General features: G+C 43.4%; 1 protein-coding gene across 4 annotated transcripts in view; it reads right to left on the bottom strand.

Moving 5' to 3' along the window:
* Nucleotides 1–678: 678 nt before the first annotated feature.
* The window catches only part of LOC131681533 (uncharacterized), a 28,250-nt gene continuing 12,107 nt past the window's right edge, over nt 679–16,821 (bottom strand). The window contains exons 2-6 of one of the 4 annotated variants that reach the window (XM_058962383.1): nt 14,182–15,860; nt 13,913–14,121; nt 6,211–6,560; nt 6,006–6,148; nt 679–5,916 (exon numbers count right to left, since the gene is read on the bottom strand). In XM_058962383.1, the coding sequence (XP_058818366.1) occupies nt 3,062–5,916; nt 6,006–6,148; nt 6,211–6,560; nt 13,913–14,121; nt 14,182–15,860 (5,236 nt within the window). In that variant the 3' untranslated portion in view covers nt 679–3,061. Of the gene's footprint in view, nt 5,929–5,984; nt 6,149–6,210; nt 6,561–13,912; nt 14,122–14,181; nt 15,861–16,821 lie in introns of all 4 variants that reach the window. The other 3 variants (XM_058962374.1, XM_058962364.1, XM_058962356.1) reach the window with 3 other exon arrangements.

The following is a 16,821-nucleotide window of genomic DNA, read 5'->3' on the forward strand; positions in this document are numbered from 1 at the left end:
CGTCAATGTTGCATTCGATTTGTGTCACTGTTACATACAGAACTATTTTCGTGTCTCAAGTTTTGCCAATATTACACAAATACAGAAACTGGGGTTTGTAAATATCGATCCTACAACTACTATATAGTAAAACGAGTTGACTGACAAGACTGCTAATTCGGTAGACAAGAGCAATTAACAAAAAGATATTTTGTCCCGTGGTATTTGTGACGTTTTTGGTTTTGGCACAATATTTGTTTTCGTTATTTTCGATTTTTTTTGTTTCTTCTTGGGCTGTCCTTGGATATATTTAGCTTTTTTTATGTTTACTCCTTTCTTAACTTGGAATAAATATTACAAACTACGATATATTTTTCTCCGTCATGCGTTTTGGTTTCTCAATTCGTGCTGAATAGTTTGGAACAAAAGTTATCATGCAAAACAAAAACATTTATAATGCCGTCGTTTTAATTGAGTTCTACAAGATGACGACACGAATGAACTCATGATGAAAGAAGTTCATGTTTGACAATTCTCGGTGGTTTGTTTACTTTGTCAGTTGCGTGAGTGCGAGTGCAACGGGTGCTCATCTGTTACATTCGAACTCACGTAACTTCCATGTAAACAAACCACCGAGAATTGTCAAACGAAGTTCATCCGGCTCATTTTGTAGGGTTATGTCGGTTGGTGTAAAACCTAATTTGTAAAACCTTTTTCTATGACATTTTGTTTTTTTTGATCGATGATTTTATAAATACAACAAATATTTTGAATGTGGAGCTCACATCCACCAAATACAATTATACGGGGAAAGTATTGAAACGTGTAGTTAGTTACTTAAAAACAGTTCCGATGATTGATGGTTTGCTAAACTATGTATGTATAGTCTTTATCGATAAATAGCGACATTTAACAGATTATTCTTCGTTTCACGAGTTGTAAACGGATTTGAGGCTACTGGTATCTCTACTTTGTGTACTTTATTTTCGCTACAATATCCTCTTCTGGTGGGTATTTTGTGTGTTTATTCTTCAGATAATACTTGTTGAGCTAGATCAGCATTAGTTCTCCTTGTTTGTGCTAGTTAGTTGTTTTCTGGTAACTAAATATCTGGTTTCTCTTTACTCCTAGTATAATTTGTGTGATTCGTATGCGTACTTTCAGTACTCCTAAAGAAAAAAGAACAGTTTAGAGATAATGAAAGAATAAAAGACGTCTAGCGGTATCCAGTTCGTAGTTCCTTTGACAGACTGCCAAATATTTCGGCCTGCTTAATCAAAACATGGATCTGCTGTAATTAATGCAAATTTTGCGACAATCCGACAATTTTTTCCACCTTCTAGTGTCATTTTAGTTGGCGCATACTGAAGAAGTCGACTGGTAAGTGACCATAACGTGATGTTTACTATTAAAATTTCTAACAGCTCATTTACAACCACAGATGCAAAGTTAAACCAAAGGAGTTTGGTTTGCTTTGCTTACTAAAGTACCTAACCTCAACCGGTTTTTGTAGAATAATTTTTTATTTTTTTCGTCACGAAACAATTCGGCACCATTTCTTTTTTAACGGGAATTGAATGCTCATGTAATATCCCAGTGAGCAAATTTTCTGGCAGAGACCGCTCTGCTAGATTTATGTAAGTCTTGGTTTGGCAGCCCTGTCAGATTTCTGCGCGTATCCTGTCGGGTTAGTTGAGCTAGGGCGAACTCGGTTTCGCTTGCGACGACTAGATTTTGCGACGACTAGATTCGCTCGTAGCAAATCGCAAAGAATTTTTCTAAGTCCATGTAAACAGTACAAGCGAACTGTCAAAAATGAACATCGAGTTCATTTGTGACGTCAGCGTAAAGTATTCTATTCTAACTCGGGTGTTATCAGCTTATGATCCGTTTACAATACACAACTTCGCTGAATCTTTCTGGATAAAAACTCGCTATCTCTATCGTTTGTTTACCATTTATCTGTCAGTGTCATTCCGATCGAGCACGAGAGCTCATTGACCCTCGTTCCGGAAGGATTCGAAACGATTTTCTTCGGATTCAGAGTGCTTTTTACAGGTCTCGTGCTCGATGGGATTGATACTGACAGTTGAATGGTAAACGAACGATAGAGATGGCGAGTCTTTATCTAGAGGGATTCAGCGTCTTTAAATACACCGATGTAGTAGCGAAAAACGAAAACGTTACGAGACCTCTCACTTTTCCCTCAACGCCTTTTGCTCAAGAACATTTATGCAAACTCAACATAACTTTATAAAATGAACTTAAACCTTGAGCTTTTTTTCAAAACGTAATGAGTTACTCTCTTTGTTTACTTTCTCTTTCGATTTTTACGGCGTCACTATAACACTTTTCACTTATTTTACAGTACAGATCGAAAGACGGTGGTTTTAACTAGCATATTATGCAAAGAGCTGAGGGATAAATGTTAAAGTGACTGAATTATTAACAGAAGAGAAAGTAAACAAAGAGAGTAACTCATTGCAGATATGACATTTTGAAAAAAAAAACGCTCAAGAAACATCGTCTGACGATTCTCGGTGACTTGCTGCGTAAGTTCGAATGCAACCGATAAACATCCGCTGCACACGAGCACACGCAACGGACAATGTAAACAAACAGCCGAGAATTAGATTCTTTAATAGCACAGTTAACCTCACTTTTTTGACAGTTTACTAGTACTGTTTACATGAACTAAGAAATTTTTTGTTGGCGACTAGATTCGCTCGAAGCAAATCGTCAAGAATGTCAATATAAACAGTACAAGCGAACTGTCAAAAATTAACTCTTAAATTTATTTGTGACGTCACCGTAAAGTATTCAATTGTCAAACATGAACTTCATTAATCACGGATACATTCGTGTCGTCATCTTGTAGAGTTTTTAAACGCTAGTCACGAAAAATGTCATTTTATGTCGACTCGCTAGTCGACCTCGTCAGTACAGGCCAAATCACTTGCATAGCGCACAATGAACTATTTTGCTGGTATCGTGGTACAGAGATGACTGAATTTCAAATGTCCAGATGTCCAAGGTAGCCGATATGCCGTTTGAGGCCGCTGTTTATCCAACGTATCCAACTTTAATAGTAAGTGGGAAAGGGATGGTAATTCGCGGCAGCAGCAGACGCATGCTGATTCAACGGTGGAGAGGTTAGGTTCTGCTTGACCGAATGGTGGTGATAGCTCGACGCAGAGCCCATCTGATGGTGATGGTGGTGATGGTAAGCTCCGAAGCCTCGTTGCGGTGAAACCACGTGCCTCGGAGGTGGTGGTGCCGGGCCTGGCGTTTCCGCCAGCAGTCGGTTATTCTGTTCGAAGATCAAATGGGCCGTAGGATCTACCAGCAGTCTATGGTTCGTGGCAGCCAACTGCTCGCTGGCAAGTAGACGGTGGTGGTCGGGAAGGGAGTCTCGGTTGGAGTGCTGGATTTGCGAGGATAGAAATGACGGATGGCGAACGTGATGAGATGTGTTTCCTACGATCATGTTGCCACCACTGTTCGAACTTAGATCCAAGGAAACCATGCGAATCATATCCGGGTGAGGATGGGAATAGGAAAGAGCTGGAGATGGGGGCGATGGAACCAAATAGTTTGACGTACGACTCAAATCAACCGATGCAGGTTGGTCGGGTTCGGTTTCTGGGCCAATATGGTCTTGTATCATGTGTTGCATCTGCTGTTGTTGCTGCTGCTGTTGTTGCTGTAAATGAAATTCTTGTTGCTGCTGTTGATGTTGTTGTTGCTGTTGCTGCTGCTGATGTTGTTCACGTTCGTTCAATATATCGTAGATGTGATGGTGATATCGATTGAAGTTCAGATTTGCTCCAGCCGATGAAACTTGAAAGTTACTGTGGGAGTAACTGGATGCGAGACCTGCTCGAGAACTCATATCTAATCCCTGAAAATCGGAAGTTTCATTCAAGCTACCATTAGATCGAAAATCGGGGAGATCGACGCTCGATTCCGTGTTGTACTTTAGTCGAAGGTCGGTTGACAATTCGGATCCTAAATTGTTTCGACCGGTGTCATATTTGCTAACAGCCCCACCCGAATTAGACGCCATGAAGTCTGCGGATGAAGGATGACTGTTCATTTTCAGCTTCGTGTCCGTACTGTTTGCGTTTACTGACAGATTTTCGGCAATCACAATACTGCTATCCTCATCACTAGACAAGTGCTGCATGTGGTGACTGTTTGCTTTCAGATTTGCTTCAAAGTTCTCCAAAGCCAGCGAACTTATGGTCTTCTCTTGTCTACGTGCGTAGTTATTGTTATCGGCACCGAAATCATACCGTGGTAGAGACGGCGTAGAAGCTGGTGAAATGAGATCGTGCTCCCCGTATATTTGGCGAGAGTTAGAACGCACTGGGGAGTTCGTAGCTATCTGTTGATGCTGTCGCTGAGGCCCATTAGAGTTCGAATAGTTGAAATCATTCTGCTCCGGAGACAACGCGCTACGAACGGATTCTACGCTAGGGTTGTGTTTGTGTGGCGTCGATTGCTGTTGTTGCTGACTGTCATAACCGAGCAGTTCGCTATCACCATAGTTTGGAAGCTTATCGCGCGACTTCGGTCGAGCAACCTCTATCTCACTACGTTCCTGGATTAGGCTTGAGTCATCCGGAGATTGAGATGAAAACTGTGATATCGAATTCATTTGCAGTGGGAAGTTATGAGGCTTCAACATTTTCATATCGTCCGCTGTATTGTTGACTTCATTTGTGGCAAACGAATCCGTTGCTAGATTGTTTTCAGCTCCCGTTCCACTGGTGCCATCGATATCACCCATGTGTAGATCTTGATTTTCGTTGTTACTGTTATTCATCTCCGCCTCGTTTATAATGTTACTCACCGAGTTCAGAGCGGCTTCCACCAGCATACTGGCAGAGGTCGGTATAGTGTTGATGGCATTTCGACCGGAAACTCCGCTATTATTGTTATAGAAACTTCCCAGGAGTGACTGATGGTTGAAGTGCGACGAGAAACTATGACTTTGAAACGTCGGTAGGTCCGGTAGTGAGCTGTTCAGGCCCGCGAAACTGGACGTATACTGTTGCTGCTGTTGTTGATGTTGGTGCTGTTGCTGTTGCTGCTGGGCCTGCAAGTGGTTATGTACATTAGCGTTCTGCTGATTCTGATTGTTGGAATCGACCACATCTAATATCGTCGAATTGTCGTCATCGTCTTCATCGTCGTCAGCTGCATTGGATTGGGAAGTAGGGTGACCAACGTTTCCGTTCATTATCAGTTTTGTGAGAAAGTCTCGGTTAGCGGCCGCAGTCAGCATATTCTCCGAATTGTTATCGTCATGCAGGTGATCGCCATCACTGATCCATTTCTTGCTACCTTTGCTAATAACCAATCCAGGGTTACCACCATTAAGGAACTCTTTGTACTTTGAATTGGCGTTCAGCGAATTGAGATCCCCGAAACCATCGCCATCCGAGAGGGGCTTCTCATCTTCACCGTTGTTCAGCTTGTAGTGTAGTGAATTTGGATCACTTTGACCTGATATGTTTGACAAACGGGATTGCAACTGGCTGAAATCGTCATGTTTGTCGTCCTGCATCGGTTGATTCAAATGCCGTTGGATTGCTTCTAAGCGTTCGTCACGTTCGGCGCACTCATTGGAGTCCAAATCATCATCCAGTTCTTCCTTCCGCACTATATCACTGTCCAACCCTGAAACCCCGCTGGGTACTTTGGTAAAGTCCTTTAGATTCCCATTTAAAATCGAAGATATCTTCGTGGAAAGCAGTGACAGATTACTATCGTTTTTGCATATTTCATTAAACGATTCCAGAATGTTCTTCGTCTTCAGAATGTTTCCGGACAGTTCCTTGGGTTGGCGTTTCCGTTTTTCAACTCCATGCAGCGATTGTTGACCCTCTTCACCTGGTTCCAACTTCCGACGCTGTCGTCGTTGTATTCCATCTAAAAGGAAATCTACGTCAACGAAGTTTAGGAATTCCCGTATGAGTGACAGCGGATAGGCTACTTACCAACCAATCCATCATTCATACCCCCAGAATACGCATCGAAGGTGTACGCAACACTGCGTTCAATTTTCGGCATCTGCTCCTGAGTGTATCCGTGTACCTTCTTGTAGTGGAACTGAAGACACTGCTTAGTCGTAAACGCTGCCGTGCATTCGCCCTCCGCACATCTAGTAGAAAGGATTACCTAGGTAACACTGTTTTCAAGCTGAATTTATGGCTAAGTACTCACTTGAAAGGCCGCACACCGGAATGGGTCAACATGTGGATCTTCAGGTTGCTCCTGTTTTGGAAGAGCTTCTGACAGCGAGGACAGCTTACCACGGCGGAGTTCCGGCTGTGGACCTCCTTCGAGTGACGCTGTAGTGCTGCTCGCGAACCTAGCAGTTTGGAGCACAGCTTACACTGGAAGTCACGCAGCACCTCGGCCATATCGCTGTGCATTCGTTTGATGTGAACTTTGAGCTTTTGCGGCTGGCAGAACTTTCGGCCGCAGAAATCACACAGAGGTCGGGCCCGCTGTGGGTTCATGCTGCAGCCGTACGTCCGGTGCATCTCCAAGTAGTTTAACCGCAGGAAGAACTGAAAGGAACGAAACGGAAAATTATTATAATTTTTGTTTTTAGGATTATTGCATTATTATTATTATTATTATTATTATTCCGCAATATTGCTGGAAAAATCATCATGCCAAAAGGGTCAGGCTCACGGGATCTCATTAATTGGTCTACTTAACCCTAGTAGGCTTGTCTTCGATATGAGAACTATCCTGCAAGAACCGACCTTCAATATTTCCTAGAACTTGCTTTTTGTATATTATGAATTTCCCGTGGCAGCTTTTTCTTTTTATTTTGCTCGTTTTAGCTTTTGTGAACGATTCTGCCGACTATGCTGCCCACCGGCGATGGCAGCGAGGCGTTTATGCTGGTTTGTTGATATCGCGTGACGAATGCGAATTATTTTATTTTCGGGATAGATTCCCGCCACCATAACCAGTGATTCGAAGTGCGTGGGCGACGGTAAAAATACCCGTCAAAACTGCCGGCCTGTGGTAAGAAGGGATATATTCCAGGATAAATTAAATGATTGGAAATACCATCCGTTCTCACTATGGTGGATCCATCGAACGAGCCAAGCGCTCCTTAACAATTAATTGTCAAAAAGTATGACACAGAACGGACAAAGTTTCCACCTGGGTAGCTAATGGCGGCGACTTCCGGGACTGTTTGCGTCAATTTACTGGATCGTCAGCTAACAGAAAAGGACTCTGCCGGAGCAATCAACGGAAACCAAACGAGAAAGGGTGCGTTGTTGTCCAAGCTGGTCGGAAAAGATCCCTGGCCTGAAGCATTGAGAGATTCAGCAGTTGGAGTGAAAAAATACGGTAACATTTATTTTTGGAGTTTTGTTTACCTTTATTGTTTGTGTTGGAGGATTCAGAAATCTTGATAGAAGCACCTTAGCCGCCCTGTCACTTGGGGTCTGATAGGAAGGTAAAAATTTAGTACACAGGTAGTGGTTGAACTACATAAGGAATATTGAAAAATTTAACTCTTCCAAATTTCGTGGCTTTTCGTTACTTTTGGGGAGAATGGTGTCTTGAAATTGTGGTCTAGTGATATTAAACATAAATTAGAATTACCCACTTCATCCTTTTGTTGTAGACTACAATATCATGATGATCGGCATGGATATGGACATTGGACATTCGATGATTTTGAGATCTAAGTAAAGTTTTATGGATAGCTATATTTCAGAACTGAATCTGATTCGCCAGGATTACCCCGCATTTGCCACGTATTTGACGCTACCTTTCTAACTCCAATTCATGGGAATGCGTCTCATGCAGAACCTTCGACCGAGGGGAGAAGGACTGTCCCGGATTTATAGTCTTCGCAATTCCCCTCCTGGATTTCCGCCGGCGAAGACACATCGCAATAATATGAACAGTACCAGAACACTGATTTCTCGGTTGCATACCAGCAAAAAATCGCCAGCCACATTCATCATCAACATCATCTTTTGTCGGACGACATAGTTGAGGCTTCTCACTTCAATGGAACATTCGACGTCTGCGAACCAACATCAGCGAACTGATCACTGTGTACGAACTGAACCCGATACCACTACAGAAAATAAAAGTGGACAATAAAGAGATTCCAGCCGACTTTATCCGCAAGAACTATACTTTTTTGCTTCAGACCGGTAGCTGTCGACACTGGCAATAAGGAGTTGGTCTTGCCATTCGGGATGGATTGCCTTTTGAACGGATTGATGGCGATAACAGTGTCTAAGTGATTGCAATTCGGGTTCAACTACCACAGCAAATGACGCTGGTATCGATTTGTATTCGTTCCAGAACCCTACAGTGCCCAAACAAACTAGGTGATCTCCTCGAACAGCTTCCACGTTCTATGTTAATGCTAGGTGATTTCAACGCTTGTCACATGCTGGGGAATCCAATAATCAATCTTATTTGGTCAATTCATCGCAGAAAACATTGGTAGAACGCTACTTTAGCTCAACAATGGATCCATACACTAATCGACCTAGCTAACGGTGCTATTTCAGCTAACGATCTCTCAATCTACTCCGGTGCCTCCAGACGCCTATAGCTTTGATCGCGTACCAATAGCCGTCTCAGTTTATAACTAAGCAGACTGGATAGCTTACGAACGATTGACTGCCAGCGCTAATTGATCCGTTGCAATTTTGTCGATCATTTGATCAGTGCGGCAAACACCACAATACCCCGTACCAGCGGCAGGATAAAAGATAAAAGGAACCTTAAAAACTCGACAAAAAGTACTCGGAGCACTCGAACGGGCGGCTGGATACTCGTCAAAAAGCCTTCAGCTCTGGTTGGGTTATCTGCACGCATTTTGCGGAACTGGAGAGATGACTTCAATCAATCCGGACGAACATTACCTCATAGCATCGCTTGACTTATCCAAGGGTTATCACACCACCTGGAGATATGGCATCCTACGAATATTACGAAAGTGACAGATTTATCGTGCATGTTGTATGTGGTGTGCCACAGGGCTCTGTGCTCTTCGTTAGTCTATTTCTCGTAGCAATTCAACTCTTTCAAATGGTTCCCAATACCGTATCAGTTCTGGTGTACGTCGACGACATCCATCTTGTAGTGCGAGGGGAGCAAGAACAACACCTCTTTCGGAAATCACAGTCAGCAGTGAAGGCCGTTGATGATCGAGCATCTTCTACTGTAACCTGAGTACTCGCCGTAGGTTCACGCAATCCGCCATGATAGATCCAATAGCCATTCCGGCACCAAGGCATCTAAAAACTCTTGGTATCACCCTCGATCGATCGCTGCACTTCTAAGCACTAACGATGGAGGCATTGGAATCTAGACTTGGTATTCTGAAAACGATCAAAGTTAAGCTACTCCGTTGTCAACGAGCTTCCTTGCTACAAATCGGGTCTGCCGTTGTTTCCTCGCGACCATTGTATGGCATGGGACTAGTTAGCAAGGGTAGAAATGCTGTCACCAAAACTCTCGTGCCTGCCTACAGCAGTGTGGGTAAGATTTGCATACGGAGCGTACGTTACAAGTCCGATCTTAATCATTATGGCCGAAGTAGACACCTTGCCGTTTGATCACCTCGTTCTCTAAAACATAACATTCTTTATGTTAGAAAAAAGCCTAGTTTCGGAACAATTGGCAAAGGTAGACGAAATACCTCTTCCAAAGATTTGTACTTGTACGCGACTAGCTAACCGATGGTGGTAGAGACCCAAGCCCCATCCAAATATGTGTGAATGCCGAAGACCCCTCGGAATTGGACCTATTCACCATGACTGAATCGGTCAGCTGTTTATCGGCTAGCACGTCCTAGCATCCGTGGATCTAGGAGATCCGTGATCCGACAGCGTCCAACCGATATCTGCCAGATTCCAGATCACACTGGCATCCGCGGTAACGAAGAGGCCTCGCAGGAGAAGTCAGGGAAAATACTTCATAGCAAATATTCGTTCCGGAGGCAGACACTGACACTCAAACGAAGTTAGTGGTAGTATGTTCAAAATCGGGTCCCGATCCAGCCCAATTTATGGTATTCCGGATCACTTCACAAATATTCCGGGTGGTCCCTACAACCGCGGGACATGTCTTCATTTTCATCAATTATTTGCTCTTCTTCTGCCAGCCCACATCCCTTCGCCATTCTATCGAACGGTAACGTATCCAAACTCTTGGACATTCGGCTGTGTTCCTACCTTGCACGTCGCGACGTGTCGAGGATCTAGGTGACATTGGTTTCATTGAAATGATCGATGCCCTGTTTTACTGTATCAGGCGATCAGCTTTTGTCCGCAGTGTTGCTATACTGCTCTATAATCCACCCAGGTTTTTGAGGGATGGGCCGATTATAACCTGCGTCGTCTCCTTACGCGTGTGTTCGCAACTCCGACGTATGTACAATGGCCACTGCTGCACAGTATATAGAAACTGCAGATCCTCTAGGTTCCCAACGACATCCAAGTAGTGTGGCAGGATGTTCTCGTTGAAAAGGCCTGTTGCACTTGATAGCCGGAAGGAGTTACTATCGGTGTTGTTCCAAGGTTTGGCATGGAGTGGCTGGCGCCTCCATTGGTCTGTTGGGCGTCACATTTCTCAATCGCAAGCTCAGTAGAACTCCTGCTCCATATAATATATTTAATGATTTCATCTTCATGAGTAGCTTTTCAGAAGCATCTGTGCACATGTCGGCATATGTCACATATCATTAAGCGTAAATTGCTTCCTTCTTGTCCTCAAAGTTTGTTTCGAGTTGGCAGTGCACATTGATTATGCTGCCATTGAAGAAACGGTCTTTACTACACACATACGTTCGTTAATAACTTGCCACTTGACCACCCGTTGGCGCATCTTGCCTGGTCTGATAGATCTTCTGTTTCGCCGCAAGTCCTGTAGAGTTTGTAGCTCGTCGTACCATCGCCCAAACATCTTCTTCAGTTATACCCTGAAAGCCAGGTGATGTCTTTGACGACTGTTCCGATTCGGGTCGTAACGTTTATTTTCTCCGTCTTGCCAGAGGGCTGGGTACCACTACCACAATATCGTTCACGACCAGGAATAAAGTGAGCTACTACCCAACAAACAATTTCGTTGCATAATGGCTTAACCAGTTCTTGTTCAGCTTATTTAATCGTAGTAATGGCCTTTTCAGCTTGCGATGTTTGTTGGGTATAGCCTATTTTTTGTCTCATCGTTTACGGTTCCGGATCGATGGTTTCCAATCATCTAACGAAATGAGCGATCCGCGTGAAAGTTCTTGATGAACATTAGCATCTAACTACTGATTCCGTATGCTTCGATATGTTTAAGAACTTTTAAGGGATCGCGCGCGAACTCTTGGAAGATCTCGCGTCGATAGTGCCAATCTCCACTTTGCCGCTTCTGTCCAAAAGTGGCGAAGATCCAGTTCCAAGTTTGAGACGCTTTCCTCAATAACTTTGTCTATGCAACGGGTTGTGGTGGTCATCCGAAAATTACTAGTGCCACTTGTTGCTCCAACGCCTTCAGATATGGACAGCTCTAGCTGTCTGGAAAATTTCCCGTCGACTATTCTTTGACCAGCAATTTATGGTAATTGCTTTGCACTGTATCGGTAGATTCCTCTGCATTGGTTATTTGGTCTCATTAGATTAAGGAAAGATATTCTCTCCTTTTCAGAGGACCAGATTCTATTTCCTCAGGAAGATAGGCTGGTTGAAGTCCTGCTTGTTGCCTGGAGTTATGAAAGAACTTTAAAATTGATACTTGAAGTCTCTGGCTGCGTTTTCTGACGGTCGAGGAAGGAGTTGAGTGACGAACTGCGTGAAATAATTCACTTGGAAGTCACTACTATTGAAGAGTCGCGAGTAGTATGATTTTGAGTTTTTGGCTCCGAGCATGATTCTAAATGTTTAGACGTAGGCCCAACTGAAGTTCCCTAAAGGCGCTTTGTTTAGCTTCCCGAATAGTTTGTCTACGCACGTCTCTCACATCTGTATCTTTTGCGCTCTCCTCATTCTTCGTAGGAAGCCCGTTTGAAAGGCACTTGGATGCACGGATCCGGATGATCTTTTCAGTGTCCTTCCTCTGAACTCAGAGTGGTGTAGTTGGTAGCACATTACATTGAAACCCCAAAGGATGTAAGCTCAACTTCTACTTCTGTACGTTCACTCAATTTAATTTCAACTTCGCTCGGCATTTGTTTTAGTCAAAGAACCTAGCAAAAGATCGTAGGACAGTTGATTGGTGGAGTTTATCGTATAGTCCGGAGAGGATAGGAAATCGGTTTCTGCAATTTTGACAGGGGTCTACGTCAGAGCCACAAAGAGTTTCTTGTCGGATCAGACTTTATTTACTCGCATTGTGCGTCTCGTCATTGAGATCCGCAGAGTTCCGCTACCGACAAACTATTTTAAGTGAGTGGTAGAGATGAGGAAGCTGATTCCATGAGTCTTGGGCTGACAAGAATTGTATGACGGATCTAGAATGGTTTAGACGACTGCATTGACCGAGTCTAGTGAAAACGGGATCTACCATTGTAATGGGGAATGCTTGATGCCAGCCCAGGGGCTGTCTGGAATTTCGTGTAGGAGACCAACGTCTGCATTGACGGAGCCCCAATTATCCATAGCCTTTGCATCATGTGGTTCTTCGTCATGGCCCCTCGTTATGATTCCGTAGTGCACAACGTTCTTAAATTCAGGTAAATTCGTCATAAATGGTCGTCCAAATAATGACGCGACTGCCGAAGCGTTAAAGAGGCCCATGGCTCGGTCCGCCGATACATCTTCCATAAGGTCATGTCAGTAACGCAAGCATCTTGAGCACCTGGAAGAGACTTGAAGTACGGCGTTATCCGACACAGCATCCATGACCCAAGTTTCTTGGGTTATCTGCTCCATTCCTCTACCCTTTTTGGATCCACGGCTTCTCGCCTGTCGGTACAACATGCGAGGAATGATTCTGGACAGAAAAACTACACAGGAATATCTTGTTCATCTAAGTCCAGCGCGAGGACTTAATAATTCCTGGCGCAACAACACGGGATGTATGGAAGGTATACATTTAAAAAGTGACTGATATTAGCGAATTTTCATGCGATTATCCTGCTACCTGGCGGTGAATCCACCTATTATTGGTACTGCCAGTTTCACCCTGGAGCGAAGACGTAGGACATCGTGAGGCACTTCGTGTTCACCGGATATAATCGATCTGGCATTTACAACATTCTCTCCCTTCTGGAAAAGGGCGAGAGCGTCGTTAGGAAGCCAGGTTTCAGCGGAAGCTGAAGAGGAAGGTCAGTTGCTTCGACCAATCGGCGAAGAAGTTCATAAACAAAATGGATACTGACATTCGGAAGCGTCAGTTGAGGCCGACCGTGTTTGAGCAGTAAAGATTCCGACGATAGATTGTACCGAAGACCGTCAACTCTCCCGATGCCTCCCAGCTGCGACCTAAATAACCTTTTTGGACGAACCAAAAACTAAAAGAACTTGTCGTTATCCATCTTTTCATTGACAATGGTCGAGGCTCCAACAAATTGACGTAAGGCCGCCCGGCAGGGTGTCGAAGCTTTTTTGACGAAGGCTTAATAAAGTGAACGTAGGATTTGAGGAACATTTGTTCCTTTGAATTATCTTTTGTAGTTTTTTTTTTCATTGCCATCCGGAATTAATATTTTTTCAATGCATTATTTAATTTGTTAGTTCAAAAGATGAGGAGGTTTTATGACTACTGGAGAGCGAGCTTGAAATGAACTCTTCTCCAACTGATATTTTCCCGCTTCAAAATAAGTAAAGAATTCTTCCGGTATGCAAAAAACGTTTAGGAGGATACTAGGTTTTGGGCCCCAATAAAATTGAGATAATTATCGAAAAAATGGCAAATAGAGCCGGATTATCTAGTAACATACCTTTTGACAGAACTGACACTGATACGCTCCTTTGCCATCATGCATTTTCTCCGCATGTTTCATGATATTCTCCTTCCCGAGCACAGCGATTCCGCACACTTTACAGTGGTACTTTCGAATTGTCAAGCTAAACGAAGGATCATGAAAAACGGAACAATGCGTTCGGTAGTACAGTGGATGATCGAATCGTAAATTACATCCGCCGCAGTCTAAAAAACAGAAAAATTCATCATTTGAATTGCATAGACCTTTAAAAACTAAGAACTTACTCGTTTTCTCCATTTTCTTTTTCCCCCAAGCCGAGTTCGAATCGTCACTCCAGTAAAGCAACTCACTTCCCACATCCAGATCCGTGCAGGTTACGAACACTATCTGCGTATCGCGAACTTTTAGTACACAGTTCTTTTGATCCCGATGGCTAGCTGGGCGCAAATATCTCAACCAATTTGCTTGGTTCTTATTTTCCATGTTAGTGTAGGTAGACTTGATCCCATCGAACGTTTCGTAGATGTATCGCATGGTACAGTCATCTTGGATTTCCGTTTCTTTCGTCACTTGTCCAATGACCGGTCCCAGTTGGGTGTACTTTGGAATGAAGATTTTTGTGTGGATACTAAGCCCATGGTTGACTGTGTTGGTAACCGTGGCCGTTGGTGGCTGGTGTAGATCATTTTGCGCAGCTGTGGCCGATAATGATGACTCACTGTGATCCATAGTAGGCGGTTGACTATTGGTACCACTACTGCCCGGTGGTGCCGTGCTAACCATAGTCGCTAGCGGAGCTAAGCGCAACTCGAACTCCGGTGGTAGAGATGTTTCGGCAAACGATGGTAGAATATCAAGTTTTTCTTCAAACTGATTTTCGTCATTTTCGTCGCCTTCGTCTTCATCATCTTCATCGTCGAAATTGTCATCGTTCTCATCATCCATTTCCTCCGGATTTTCAGGTTTTAGCACGATTTTGTGCTTCTTGATTAGATCATCATTCTGCTCTAACCATTCTTTAAGCTCGATTTTATTATTGATTACTGCCAGGGGAGTATCTAACGGACACGGATCAGTACCGTGCTTTATTCCGCATCCAGTGCAGGCTTTGTTTTTCGTTGTAGGTGCTTTTCTAGGCTTCTTAGGTGGCGGTAGTAAGGGCTTTCGCTCATCCGGAGTCAGCCGTCCGTATTCTTGTTCCTCGTATTCTATACGGAGATCCACCGATCCCGTCTCTCGTTTCATTTTTCGACTCGTCCCTAGTTTTGGATCGAACGGTGCCTTTCGAATGTCAATCTTTTTAATATCTAGTTTGCTATCGAAAGCCTCGTCATCAGATGGTCGATCGGAATGCTCCGAGTAGTTGGAGGTAGACGGTAGCTCTTCGCCGAAACACTTCCGTTCAAGCTTTTGCTTCTCCTCCAACTCTGTCTTGATCTTTTCAGCAATACGGTAGTCCAGCACTTCCGTTTCAGTATGTAACGAATCCTCGGAAACTGAACCCATCGTACTGCTAATGGAATCCTGTTGCACCTCATTGGCTTGTCCCACCCTTCCGGGTAGCTTCTTGATTATGTTCTGTACTATGTACTGCTCATCATCCTCGTCCCCACCATCAGCCGCAGCTTCTTCGTCTCTACGATCCTCGTCACACGGTGGAGCGGGTGATCGCAACGGTTGCTGAGATCGAGGTCGACGGCGTCGAAATTCCATTCCCGGTCCATCTTCGTTGTTGTCTTCTTCTTCGTGAAAGTCGAATATACCACCTCCACCACCCCCACCAGAGGTCCGTTGAGTACTACTAGTATTGTTATCGTTGATAATATTTACACTATCCTGAAATTGTACTCGTTTGGTTTTCTTAGTACTAGATTTCCCATTTTGTTTAGAGCTGGCCAGCACGCTGGGTAGGGCATCCCGCGGCGATTCGTCTTCCGGCGGGGGGAATTCCTCGTTGGTTAATCTGTAATGGTTGCAAAAGATTAGTTGATTAAAAAAATTCAGATTAGAAAATTCAAATAATTATTAATTTTCAGATTTAATTAAAACTGTTGTTTTAAGAGAAAGTGCAATCCTTTAAAGTACTGAACCAATTTCTAAAATATCCGAGTAGCAAGAGCGTTTGAAGATATCGTTTTAGCTCGCGCCAAAAGTAAGATCTTGAAATTGTAAATTTTAATCTAATGGAAAATATTTTCGTGCATAATAAATTGTTTTTCGCGTGTTTTCAACGCAGGTTTATGACAGATTTGCCAGTACTTTAGAATTAACACCGTCTGTATCTTATATAAAAAATAGACTTCCATTTTTCGGACATATTGATGAATTTTCGAAAATCAAATTATCGTCATTCCCGAGACCATTTCAGAAATTTAATAATGTTCTGTTACATATTCGACATACTTCTGAATAGAGGAAACTATGGAACAAGCAAGTAAAATAACAAAAATCCATCTTTGAGAAGCAGATCGGAAATTACTAGGAGAAAGCTGATTAAATTCGCATCAGCTATTTGTTAGACTTGGCGGCAATAGTGATAACCATAAAAGCTGCAGTACCTCCAAATGAACAACCAGCACCAATAACGAGGATGCGAATGCCAAAGAAGACAGGTTCACATTAGTGACATGACACAAATATCTGACGGATACTCATTGTTATTTCTTTTTTTCATGTTGTTTTTTTAACATACAGTAAATATTTAAAAGGCCCACGGCTCCGTTAGCCACAGAAGTGTGGAAACCAGCGGAATAGCTGGTTCGATATTGAGTACGAGTACGAGAAAAAACCAGGCCAGAAGCCGGAACAGGGAAAATGGCGTGGGCACGACGAAAAAGTGCTCGCTAAGGTAGAGGAGTTGGGTAGGAACGACACGCGAAAGTTTAATAAAACGATCCACAACCTAAAGCCGAAAATCACCCCTG

The sequence above is a fragment of the Topomyia yanbarensis genome, chromosome 1 (genome assembly GCF_030247195.1).
Source record: "Topomyia yanbarensis strain Yona2022 chromosome 1, ASM3024719v1, whole genome shotgun sequence".
In the NCBI taxonomy this organism is placed as follows: domain Eukaryota; kingdom Metazoa; phylum Arthropoda; class Insecta; order Diptera; family Culicidae; genus Topomyia; species Topomyia yanbarensis.